At 34.5% G+C, this 12,764-nt stretch overlaps 2 protein-coding genes across 13 annotated transcripts in view; one reads left to right on the forward strand and one right to left on the reverse strand.

The window, feature by feature from the left end:
- Positions 1-8,468, forward strand: part of LOC110374034 (ensconsin) — a 55,571-nt gene extending 47,103 nt beyond the window's left edge. For all 10 annotated transcript variants that reach the window (XM_064040907.1, XM_064040909.1, XM_064040914.1 and 7 more), the window contains 6 exons: positions 477-588; positions 1,261-1,399; positions 1,936-2,145; positions 2,488-2,769; positions 3,154-3,261; positions 3,663-8,468. In XM_064040907.1, coding sequence (XP_063896977.1) covers positions 477-588; positions 1,261-1,399; positions 1,936-2,145; positions 2,488-2,769; positions 3,154-3,261; positions 3,663-3,923 — 1,112 coding nt within the window. In that variant the 3' untranslated portion in view covers positions 3,924-8,468. The remainder of the gene's footprint in view (positions 1-476; positions 589-1,260; positions 1,400-1,935; positions 2,146-2,487; positions 2,770-3,153; positions 3,262-3,662) is intronic.
- Positions 8,469-8,742: 274 nt separating this feature from the next.
- LOC110374055 (tachykinins) overlaps positions 8,743-12,764 on the reverse strand; it is a 59,037-nt gene continuing 55,015 nt past the window's right edge. For 2 of the 3 annotated variants that reach the window (XM_049837568.2, XM_049837569.2), the window contains exons 2-4: positions 10,825-11,568; positions 10,120-10,168; positions 8,743-10,025 (exon numbers count right to left, since the gene is read on the reverse strand). In XM_049837568.2, the coding sequence (XP_049693525.1) occupies positions 9,974-10,025; positions 10,120-10,168; positions 10,825-11,557 (834 nt within the window). In that variant the 5' untranslated portion in view covers positions 11,558-11,568 and the 3' untranslated portion in view covers positions 8,743-9,973. The remainder of the gene's footprint in view (positions 10,026-10,119; positions 10,169-10,824; positions 11,569-12,764) is intronic. The other variant, XM_064040881.1, reaches the window with a different exon arrangement.

Genomic DNA, 12,764 nt, shown 5'->3' on the forward strand with positions numbered 1-12,764 from the left:
GCCAGAAGTGCTTGAATATACTCAGCAATGCCTGGATCTAAGAAAGAAAGTTCTATGTAACTGGTGGTGTCTTGTCCCTAATAATGAACCATTCTATTTTGTCAGAAGTCACAGAAAGTACGAAAATCGAACATAACGAAAAGTAATTGAAAAATTAAATTGAATAAATCTATAAAATGTTTTATTTGATTTTGCTATATTTTTTTTCTGGCATTATATTTTTTTTTACTTTCATAACAAAAAATGTTCTATATTTAACGGGCTATCTAGCCATATAGGTCTCGTTCGTGGTGGACATTTGGACCGGAATCGCCCATTGTCCTTTGAGATGAATATGACCCAAAGCGCCGAATCGTTAGATATTGTTGAATTAGTATAAATAATAATATATGATTTCTTCCTCGTATTCGCCATTGATACCCTCGTCTTTAACGGCGTATAATGTAACATTTACATCATGATTTCATTTTCCATAGCGTCGATGTCTCGTCGCATCACGACGGAGGAGCAGGCGAAGGCGGCGCTGGCCGAGCGACGCCGCCGCGCGCGCGAGGAGCTCGAGCGACAGGCTGAGCTCGAGAGGCAGCGGTACATAAAAACTTCTTATACTTTTTTTTACTGCCTCGTTTTGAGGGTTTACTTATCGGGTTATGAGAATGACGGAATAGAAAGTGCACCTGTGTCTGCAAAATGCTTGTGCGCTATATGTCCTGCGCAGCTAGCTGACCTGAGATATGAGAACAGTCGCCTTGGCCAATATCAGCCTGGGACGTTGGACGACTTTTTTTTATCTAAAATGTGCTCCACAGTACTCTTGAACTCAGCTAAGTTTTGGCGAATAAGGAGGTGCAGAAAGGTAGTTCAACTTACTTCGGTCGGTCTTGCCTCCGATTAATTTTCCCAAATAACCTCGCTGAGAAACTTCACCAGTTAAGTAGAGAACGCTTTAGATTTGTAATGGTAGGTGAGTCCATGCACTAAATATTAAACAAAGCTGCACCTACCACTTCTATTTCATCATAACTCTAAATTAGACTGAGGGAGAACGCCTAAGGCGTTAAGTCTGCCGTTGTACATAGTGCATAAAGTTAAATAAATAAATAAAACTAGACTAGGATTGTCTAACAACTTATAAATACTATTTTGAGCAATTAAAAACGGCATATATTTTTTTTATTAATTTCACACTAAATAACACTCTGACTAATACAATCAAACCTATTACAAATGCGTGCTCATATCTTTCCTCCATAATTACAGACTACAGCGTGAAGCCGAGGAGGAGGCGGAGCGGCAACGACAGGAGGAGGAGCGGCAGCGGCGCGAGGAGGAGGAGGCGCGGGAGCTGGCGCGGCTGCAGAGACAGATGGACGAGGAGAAGCTCAGGAAGGCTATCGAGGTACACATTTGTGTAGGCTTTTGGCACACTGATACTCAGCTCACACAGAAAACACTGGTATGACTGGAATCTGGTTTGGAGGCTGAATCTGGTTTGACTGGAAGCCGACCCCAACATAGGTGGGAAAAGGCTCGGAAGATAATGATTCGTCTAGACTTTTGGCAACAACGTTGAAACCTATTGAAATGTATTATTTTGAAAAACATCTTTCACGTTTGTAAGCTTAATAGTTATATGGTTATTTAATTTGTTCATTCTGAGTAAATTTTTTTGGTATTCTGTAATCTAAACTTACAAATATTTTTTTGTCATAAATAAAAAATGAAACTAAAAGATCAGTATCTGGGAGGCTCGTTAAATTGGTGGATCCCTGTCGTAATTTGGCAGTCATTACGGGTAGATAGAAACAGTTTGAGAGGCAGTCACTCCATATTAAACAATGGGATCATTTGCTTTCAAATAGTTTTTAGTGGGGAAAAAGCCAGAATGTTGATAAAAGTTCTTATAAATCTAAATTTAAAAATATAATCTTGCAGGCTCAACAACAACTCGAACGCGAAGAAGCGGAACGCAAAGCCCGCGAAGAAGCAGAGAAGCAAGCGCGACTCAAAGAAGAAGAGGAGAAGAGGAAGGCCGCTGAAGAGGCGGAGAAGTTGCGCCGCGAGGAGGCCGAGCGGGAGGAGAAGGAGAGGCTCGCCAGGAAGCAGAGAGTCGAGGCTATCATGGCCAGGACTAGGCTTAGGAAGGTAGGTTGCTCACTGTGTTATATGTAACTTTTGGTATTTGACTTTTAATTGAACGGAGAGGACAGATAAAGATGTAAAAAATATGGAATTTCATGTAGATCTTATTATGGACTATTCATGTCTAGCGAAATGAAACAAATGTAATGGTGCGTCCAGGCTTGGTGAATGTGTTGATAGTTGCTAGAAAAAAAATACTTGACTTGTATTGGGATAATGTCAACATCTTATGTAGCAAAAATTTTCAAAAAATAACGGTCGTTCATCGCTATCAAACACACCAAACTAGTCTGAATAACCATCTACAATTGTAAGTTTATTAATCCCAAAAAAAAAACATTACAGCAAGCAGAAGAAGACAAGAACAAGCAAGCCGCCGCGCCTGCACCTACAGAAACATCCGAACCTGCTGCACCCACAGCCGCCACAGAACCCGCGCCTGCAGCACCCGCGCCCGTAGCACCTGCACCTGCAGAACCGGCCCCTGTAGCACCTGCGCCTGTAGAGGCCGCAGTACCCGCGCCCGTGGCACCTGCGTCAGTAGAAGCCCCCGCGGCCGCGGCACCTGTGCCTGATAATGGCAATGTGAATTCAACGGCTGATTTGCTCGGATTAGACTTCTCGCAGGTAATATTATAATCTGACCTAAAGTTTTCATCATATAACATCATGGATGAGGCAGTTGTGTTGTCTTCCTATATTTGAATATCTAGAAATCATTTGCCAACTTCGGACAAGGAAAGCTAAAATCTAATGTTAGTGACGTCGTAAAGATCTAATCTTTACGACGTCACTAACATTAGATTTTGGTGATGGAATTACATGAGAACAATGTAAAACAATGAACCAATAGATGAGATTAGATTTTCCATTTACTATAAAAGAGAGATATTTACACTATGCAACAGTCAACATATTATATACATTAATTAACTCAAAAAGCTATGAGCTCTATATAGTTACGCTGTCAATCATACCAAAACTTTAATATTCATTATAATGTTGTTTCAGCCGCAACAGCCAGCACCCGTGGAAGTCACGAACTCGACGGAGAGTGCACACAGCACCAACAACGGCAACGTCACTGCCGACCTACTGGGGCTGTCCGAACAACGACCCGTTAGTATACACATATAAATTAGGTTACATATAAATAATATAAATTAGGTTTTTTTTATATCACTGTCACATCACATCACACCACATTAATACTAAAAAGCTCAAGTGAACTACTACCCACATATGGATAAAAGTAGTTTGTATGGTATTCAGATGTGTGATTAAGCTGCAACAATCCTGTCACATGCCTTCACTCACAGTTGTAATAAAAGTGAAAGTTTGTATGTGTTTGTAATATGCTAATCTGTATTGTAGCTTACTACACAATACCATTTAACGAAGAAGATTATACGCTACTTTTTATCCGAGGGCTTGAAGTAATTGTCATAGGACGCAGATGTTGATAATTAGGTATTTATTACTCAAATAGACCTTCAACCGCTTAAATCTCACCATTACAGACTGAGGACAAACCCGCAGAGCAGACGACGAACAAACTCCCAAACAACGACAACGCCATCACCAACACGCCAAGCGAGGCCAACAACGGCAACATCACCAACATTGGCCACATATCCGCCAACTTCATACAAACCGAACGTTTGTCCAACGAGAACCAAAAGTTGGCCGATGTACCGAAGCTTCTAGAAGATGATTTCACCACGCACAACGGTCACGGCGCCGCCCACAGCCACCCGCTGACGCTGCAGAATGCGATCTAACTGTATGTAAGTAAGGTTTGCTATTGAATGCAGTCGCGTTTTCATTGCGTATATATTGGCTGACGGTCGTCAGGTTGTGATTATGGCAAGCTATTAGTCGTATGACGGGTTTTTTACTGGATTTGGAATTTGTTTGAACACCTTTACTTGATACGAGGATATTTAATACCAGAACTCTTAATATAAATGTGGTGGTTCAAACATTAAATACACGGATTAGACTCAAATTATAGAGGGCAGCACTTACGACTGTTCCTTTCACGACACCAAAATAAGAAAATAATTGAAAAATTGTGTGACACACAATTTTTCAATTATTTTGTGCTTTCCAATGAAATTATGTTCACACATTATTTATTATAAAAAATATCAAAAGTTTCTGTTATTCATCGTTGGTGCTAGTTAATGTTTTTAGATAGACTTGTAATAGTAACAAATTGTTCAGCTCGGGAAAAATCTAGTCTGAAAACCAACTCAGTCTAGACACTTCCTATAAATAGGTCACCATTCTACCTTAGCATTAAAATTGTATTTTGTATATAAACCCATTTTTTTCATAGATAATATAATCTATAGAGGAACGGGTTTCTGTATGAAATATAATTGTTAGTCATCATAGTCAAAATGTTATTTATTTAAAAACGTGAATAACAAAATTACAGAATACTTCAAAATTTTCAAAATCTTCTATCTTCAATCTTTACTTCTACGTCACAAATGTGAGCAGACTTGTAGGTAGGATAACAATCTATTGTAAAATGGGGGCGATCTCTTACAAAGCCAATATGTATGCGTGAAAACAGGGTATGTGTCTGTCACTCTAATCCAGTGTAAAAACTCTTTAAAACAATATGTAATCCAAAAATATCGAAATCACGCTTCCCTGTTCTATATTTAGGCAAAAATGTTGCTTAGGAACAATTTAAAGAGAAAATTGGCGAAAATAGAATTTTGACTAGACAATTGTTTGGTCCGTATATCTTATGCATATATAAAATCCGTCACATTTTTATGTAGTGACCGTATCTTAGCCTAACGCGGGGGTAGTTTAGGTAACGCAATAATCATTTAATTAAAAAAATACAGGCGTATACTATACTAAAACAAGAAATTATTTAAAATCATGTAGCTTATTAAAACCGCAAAAATCTTATGTTGTTCCTAAGCAAATGTTAACTTATTCACAATAACAGATATAAAATAACAATACTATCAAATTTATTCTCAGAGTGACGGAACAACGGGAAGGCACTAAATTATTATAAAAAATAAATATTATATAATATAATTAATGCATTTATTGTAAATTATCGCAAGTGATTATACTTGGTTTTACTAACAAACCGTTATATTGGAAATAGTAAGCTTATTTTGTGAACAGTTTTGATGGCAGTCCGGTGAAAGCGAAGCGAAAGATATTTATAGCATTTTCACAGACTATGAACTGCTCTTTAGAATATCAGTAAGCAATATTGTGTTTCTAGTAGCATAATTATGAGATTTATAACGTATATAGTCGCTTCGCTTACAGTATAATCTTGGCTTTAAACCTGGAAGCCGATGGCCATCAAATTGCAATATAAAATAATTATCATCAGTTACTTAAAAAGATATCATGATATGTCATAAGCTAGTAAAAAACATCTTCTGACTTCATGTAAAGTAATTGATGGCAAAAATTCACCTAACATGATTCGATAACCAATATAGAATTAAGATATAAATATGAACATTTATTTATTCAAACAATGACAATGTATTTAGATGCCAGGCCGCTAGAAATTATTTAAAACATCTTATGAGTAACCTCTTTAGCCCATTTCCACTCTGCGTGACATTCCTAATGTCACTGTCAAAATATAAACGTCATTGTCAAATTGATATCTCAAGATGACATTTGATTTCATAAGATCGATCTCAAAATGTAAGAGTGGTTTAAAAATGGGTGGTAAATGATCCTATATTTTGTAATATAGAGCCTATCAAATAAGCATAATACCTACTTATCCAAAAAAAAGTTTTACGCCATTGAACCAATAATTTGATGGTTCGTAAAGCTTATTTTCCTTTAGTAAATGTTGTTCGATATTCAAAATTCCGTCTCATAAGGATTGGTGTTGTGTGATACGTTCTATATAAGTTTTATTTTTAATTGTATTATAATTTTTGAATACGCGTATTTTGATCATTAGTGTGAATAGAGTTAATTGTGAACCTTTTATTAATCAGAAAATAATGAAATAACACCTTTTAGATTTTTATTGAGATTAGAAATATGGGATGGAAGTATACCTTAAAGTAATAACAACTTTACTAAAACGATATCATAATAGTCAAGTAGTAAAATGCTAATATATTTTTTATTATTCGACAAAAATTGCTAGTAAAATCTTGCCGATTTGAGCATTTGCGTGAACACATATTCACATAATTGGCCAATTTTTTATGGTCGAATATACCTTTTAATCATCTTATCAGGCATTTACTTTAACACCATTAAGACCTGGTTTGCAAAAAAATACACTAGAAAAATTACCAAGGCATTTGCAAAAATGCCGTATTTGCAAATAGAACAGCAAAATACAAGAATTCTAACATTTTTTGTTATGAAATTCATATCGATGTGTTTATCCGTATTCAGTAATGAAATAAAGGGTTTAAGAATGAAAATGAACTGATATTTTGTGTAACAAACATAATAAATGAAATTCAAATATCTAAGAATTAGTCTTGCCCAGTTAAATATTGTAAAACGCACAGGATTATTGCTGAATACGGATAAAATGACGTTAGATAACCCTAAAAGCGACGTTTCTTTATCGAAAATTGTTCATAGAAAACAAATCAAATGAACAGATAGATGTTTGGGGGTTGATAATGAAGTTATGCTTAATAAAGTTACAATAATGTAATTTAAGTTATTTAACAAGTTATGTATACAAATTTTTGTATGATAAGTAGATAGCATTCAATGTTATTCAGCTTCTTTTTTATAGGATGTTAAAGAAAACTAGTTATTTGAAGCCGTTTCGGTTCGTAAATAAACAAGGTTAAAATGGGTTGCATTAATATAATTTTCAACTGAACTAAGATTCTAACCGTTTTCTAGTTATTGTGTAAATTAATTACTAAGCCGTAAGTTGTAGTTACGTTTTCATATAAGTCTCTTTTTTATTATTGTGTTAAGATTTTAAAATTATTAGCGTTTCACTTATCATTGCCTGTTTAGAAATGGTTTTCTATGAAAATGTAACTAAAACTTCGTGGCTTGGGGAAGTATGTTTCCCCTAACTGTATATTATTCCATAATATTTTCTTTCACATAATAATAATAGTAGTTTTTCCAATTCCCTTCTGTTGTGTGTTGAATTTATTGTTGCGTGTGTTTTGAAGTTTGTCCAATCGTTTTGAAAGGCGAGAAATTGCAATAAAAACTATAGAATGTAATTTGTGTGTGGAAGTAAGAAAAGGATGGTATATTCAACATACGACAGACAAACAATCACGACAACTATTATAAACTACTTTTTTCAAAAGATACTTATAACAATTGTCGTGAATGTCATTTAACAAATTTATTATACGATTTTTGCTTGTAGGTAACATTTGTACGATTTGTGTTTTTATTTTGCTTATCCATCCACTCTTAATCGTTCAAATTATATGAAAATCATGTAGATGTCTCACGGCCTTAATTATTATACAAATATGTATGAAATTGAGGTCAGGAAAAGTGACCCACCCGAACTAATATTTTAGTAGAGTGAACTACTATATTGGCTCCTATATTCAGACAATACTTTAGTGGAATGTCCTATCTACAATATTTTTGGATGGGTCACTTTTTCTGGCCTAAAGTGTACTTGGGTCGACATCTTTACATTGTAGGATCCCACTAAATAATTCGACTGAAATGTGAGATTTGTTATCAATTTGTTGTTGTCAATGAAATTGAAATTTTAGAAAGTACTCACCGTAAGAAAACGTCGGATTGTTTAGTAAGATTTTATGTGTTATAGAGATGTCTTGTCAAGTATTTATCGGTGTATAATTGTAATGTTTTATTACATGAACTCGTGTGACAGGTCGCCCACCCCAGTCGATCATGTTCCACAGTCTGATTGTTATAATATTAAGTTTAAATGAGTTGACGAACGCCGCTAGTTGCGTTGAACCAATAACTTCCAAAACGCGACTAAAATACCAAAATAAGCTAGTCTAAAAATGTTATGTAATTATTGAAGAGAAATCGTGCTATTTAAATTATTTTCCAATTCTGATGTACTAAATTGTTGAACTGTGTAGCTTTAGCTATAGTGAATATGGCGGCCTGTCACACTCGCCCGCGCGTGTGTGCGTGAGTGTGTGTGTGTGAGTGAGCAGTCCATTCGGTACGTTGTAGTCGTCGCGGAATAATGTAATTGATATCATACATAGATGGACATGGCTTCAACGCGTTATATAACTACTGTATTACGTTTATAAACATCATGGATTTATTAAATGAAACAATTTTAATACGAAAAATAAATACAAAGAAGTTAATTTTGGTGTTTTTTTTTTTTCTTTAATACCTTGTCTCTTTAATACATTATAATCTTTGCTAATAATATGGGGATCTTTTATCTATCTCTTTAAATCGCTGTCTCGGCGTGGGTCAAACCCAATTTAGGTATTTTGAAGCCGAAGAATAGTGACGCACTTATATGTTGTTAAATTTGGGCCCTATTAAGCTACACTTGCCTTAGAATGAACTAGCTAACTTCTACTAAAGATGGAGAAGTTTTTTATTTAGGAGTGGGTTTAAAATGAAGCAACATTAAAATTGACAACTGCGTATATTAATTTTTTACTATTGTTATAATACAGTTTTACATTTTGCCAGCCCTTACAAAATGTGAAGACAGTAAACATAGGTACTTTATTTTTACAAACATTCTAATTATTAAATTAACAGTCAACTGCATCTAATAACAATAATAGGCGTTTTTATTTAAATTATTTTTCAAATAATAAATAGTAATAAAATACCATATATAATTTCCAGAATAATATTAATGATATATAAATTAATTGAATCTACTTATAAATTATAAAAAAAAAATCATAACATTGAAATCAGCTCATGATTAATAAATAAATAATGTGGGTACATATCTGTGAAGACAGTGTTAAAAAAAAGTAATACATATCCATTAATAAAAAAAATAAAAGTCATAAATAGATATAAATATAAACCTAAAGTTTATTATAAAGTGATATATTATTAATTACAGTTACGAATAGAATCTACATTTATTATTTATAATTGAAAATACTCGTTGCGAGCTATCTACTAATTCATTTAAATTTTTATATTGTTTTAACAATTATTAGGAAATACATTCTGATCTGACATCGATAAAAATATAAATAAAATTGTTTCTAGTCGTTATTTATTAAGAGTTACAACAATTTTCTATATGTAGGAAAGTTAAGTTTATTTTTTAAGACATACTTCAACAATTTATTTTATAAAGTTACCTAGGCAGAAGCGATTTCTGTTACATAAACGTGTTATAAAAGTTGTGTCAAAGTAAATATTTTTATAGGTAAGTATGTATTAATAACAATAAATAAACGTAAAAGTACATAGAGAGTCGTCGACAGTCCTAATGTTATTTACCTTTAAATAAAAATATAGTATAAAAAAATAGTTATTGCGATTTTGTCAATCGTTTTGTACTTAATTAAATTATTATACATATGTAATAAATGCAATAAAAATACGCAATTTGAAATAAATAAAGCCTGCAAAAATATTGATGAAATATGTCTTAAAAAGATATGCTTAAATAATACTTTACAAAAAAGTTAATTTTTATATATTTAAGTAGGTACAATTCAATACATATAATTTACTGACTAGAATCTCTTAACTGTGAAAACAACGCTAAAATAAGCCTCATTATTTATTGGCATTAATTCTTAATTCAATAGGATATGTTAAGTCTTTCCCAAGAAATAGGTAGCATTTAATGTGTATTATTATATAATAGTTTTTGTAATAATCAATAATTTTTAAAGACACTTAGTTTGGCATATCCATTTCCAGGCTGGACTCTGAAAAAGAAAAAAAACACGTTAAAATATTACAAATTAAACCTTATAAAATAAAAGTACACATAATATTAATGATTAGTACAATGATACATACACAAGGCTTCTTTCTGACATTCGATGGTTTGTCTTTGGAAGATCTATGGCTGAGATGATGATGGATGATGATGAAGGTGATGAAAAAAAGAAGATTTAATTAAAAGATGATTCGATACCTACTAAAGTATTAGTGAGATCAAGTAAGTAAGTGATTATGTAGCTAAATTCGCAATAGTGGACAGTGCTAGCTTGATTACTGTCCAAAGTTTTCTTGATAACTGGAGAATAGTAATAAAATAGAAATGATTTGAAAGTTATACCAGCATTTCGATACTCAAGAATAAGTAAGTAGGTAATTTGTTAATGGACGAGGTCATAGTAAACTTAATATAAGTCGGTAATTTGTTAGTAAGTAAGTTTTCAGCGCGAAAATATATATTTAGTACCTTTTCGCTAACCTGCGTGACGCTATAGATGACAACATATCTGAAAATTAATGAATGGCAATGACAATGAATGATATGATTCCCTAGAACTTAACATACCTATTAGATTTTAGATAGACATTTGGTAAGTATTTTTTATCCACATGTGCGACCTTTAACTGTCGATATTGTCTTTTTTTTTTTTATTGAAACGTGCATTCGTCGATTTGGCAATCCATAGAAACAGAACGAGAATGTAGCTGATACACTGCCACACATGTAGGACCTTTCATTAAATATTGATAACAAACAAGCGAGTTATTACACTAAAAACTCACCATCAGTCCACTTCTTGCCTCGCATACCGAAGAAGCCCATCTGAGCCTTTCTCTTAGGCAGGGGTCCGTTCTGGTCCACCAAAAACTTAATTTCATGCGGGCCGCTGTTTTTCACGTCCTTTTTGCCCCTCACACCGATGAATTTGCCTCGAAAGGTCAGGTCATAAGGTCGCTTGTTGTTCAAGGATTTCTTTCCACGGACTCCGTAAAACTGATGCATGTTCGCAGCTCGCTTCTCGATATCATTAGAACCAGGGTCGGCTTCAGACATCATGCTGTCTGATAACATGTCCGTCTTCCCGAGATTGACTTGAGACAAGTAATGCATCAGCAGTTCGTTGAGTAAGGGAAAGTCGGGGTCATTTGTAGTTGGTTCATTCGAGGAGTAGTCTATCTGGCCGATTAGAGAGCCGTCTCTTTTCAGCATCTCGGTGCTTGAGATGTCTGGGAAATTCAAGTCTTTTTTGCCTCTCATTCCCATGAAGCCCATTGGTGCTCTCTTGTAGTATGCCTCGGGTGTCTCGAGGATGTCATGAAGGCTCTTTTTGCCTTTTACGCCGACGAAGAATTGAGGTCTTCGCTTGTAGAACTGTTCGGTGCCGTCTTCTTCGAAGTATTTTTTGCCGCGCATGCCAAGGAAGCCTTGTGGGACTCTCTTGGAGACCTCCTGCGCGTACACGTAGGATACCAGATGCAGGGTGATGAAGATTAAACAGGCTCGTGGGGCACCCATTGTTGTATGATCTGGAACGAGAGTAAATTCATGTGAAAAAAGTTGAAAAACAAGTAAGTAAAGTAGCTAGAAAGAAAATATTGGTTAACATGATTTGGCTCTGATACATATACATGATTTTAGTCCGTAGGTAAAGTTCAATTTGTCTCGTTCTTTATTTTTTATTATAATAACCAACTAATAGCGTTGTTGCAACTAAAAGCTCCGAGGTAGGTACTTATGAAACAAAATCGTGCAAGTATTTCACAATATTATTTCTTTATAATACTCGCAAGCCAAAGACAATAAGCCTGACCTTGTCTTTTCATGACTTGCGCCATTAAAAAACTTGTTCAGTTCAATGTCAGGGCGGTATTTACTTGGGAACATTCCACCTGGTCAGTTTTCCTAAGGGAGACGACTTGTGTGCGTTGCGACTTAAATGAGCTAGTTCTTGGTACTTTAGAATTACTACAATATTCATGTTATGACTGTAACTTCAACGCAGTTACGTAAGGAATGTTAAATTTTAGTATGGCTGTTATAGTATGGCGCAATGCAATAATAGAAACTAAAGGTACTAGCGGTTGCCCGTGGTCTTTGTCTCGTCTCAAGGGAACTAGGAGATCCCTACTTCCGGCACCCAGCCGTTAAGATAAGATAATTTAAAAAAGCTTTTCTTTCTTTTCTATCTTCCTCAGATTCTATTCAGCAGTATAGCGGCTTAAAAACTATTAAAATTATTCTGTATCTATGAAACAATGCTTAGGCAGCATACCTATAGCCTAGTCAAATTAGGTTTTATTTTACGTAAACCTGTCCCAGGTAAATAAAACATCCAAGCTAGTTAGTACCAAATAACAACAAAAGACATACACGCATTAAAAAAAGAAACCCATCTGTCTGAAACAACTGCAATCTACTCAAGCGTCAAACGAGATGGACATAGCTGAAACCTGTAAGACTGAAAGAGATACAATGCTTACTTGCTAATGAGCGCCTCTATGAACGGTTGACAATGGTGAAGAGTTTCAAGTGTGGAGGTTTTCTTGTGAAATATTAAGGAAACGGAAGCTATTTATAATATATGGAATGTGAGGCATTACAGGCCTGTTTATTTTTTTTTACTGTAGTGACATTATTTTGTTTTAACTCGAGTATATTTCATGAAAGGTGTTTTACATAGGTAGACATACAGAGTAGCTTTCCACTGAAGGCATTTTTAAGT

Source organism: Helicoverpa armigera, chromosome 23 (assembly GCF_030705265.1).
Source record: "Helicoverpa armigera isolate CAAS_96S chromosome 23, ASM3070526v1, whole genome shotgun sequence".
Classification (NCBI taxonomy): domain Eukaryota; kingdom Metazoa; phylum Arthropoda; class Insecta; order Lepidoptera; family Noctuidae; genus Helicoverpa; species Helicoverpa armigera.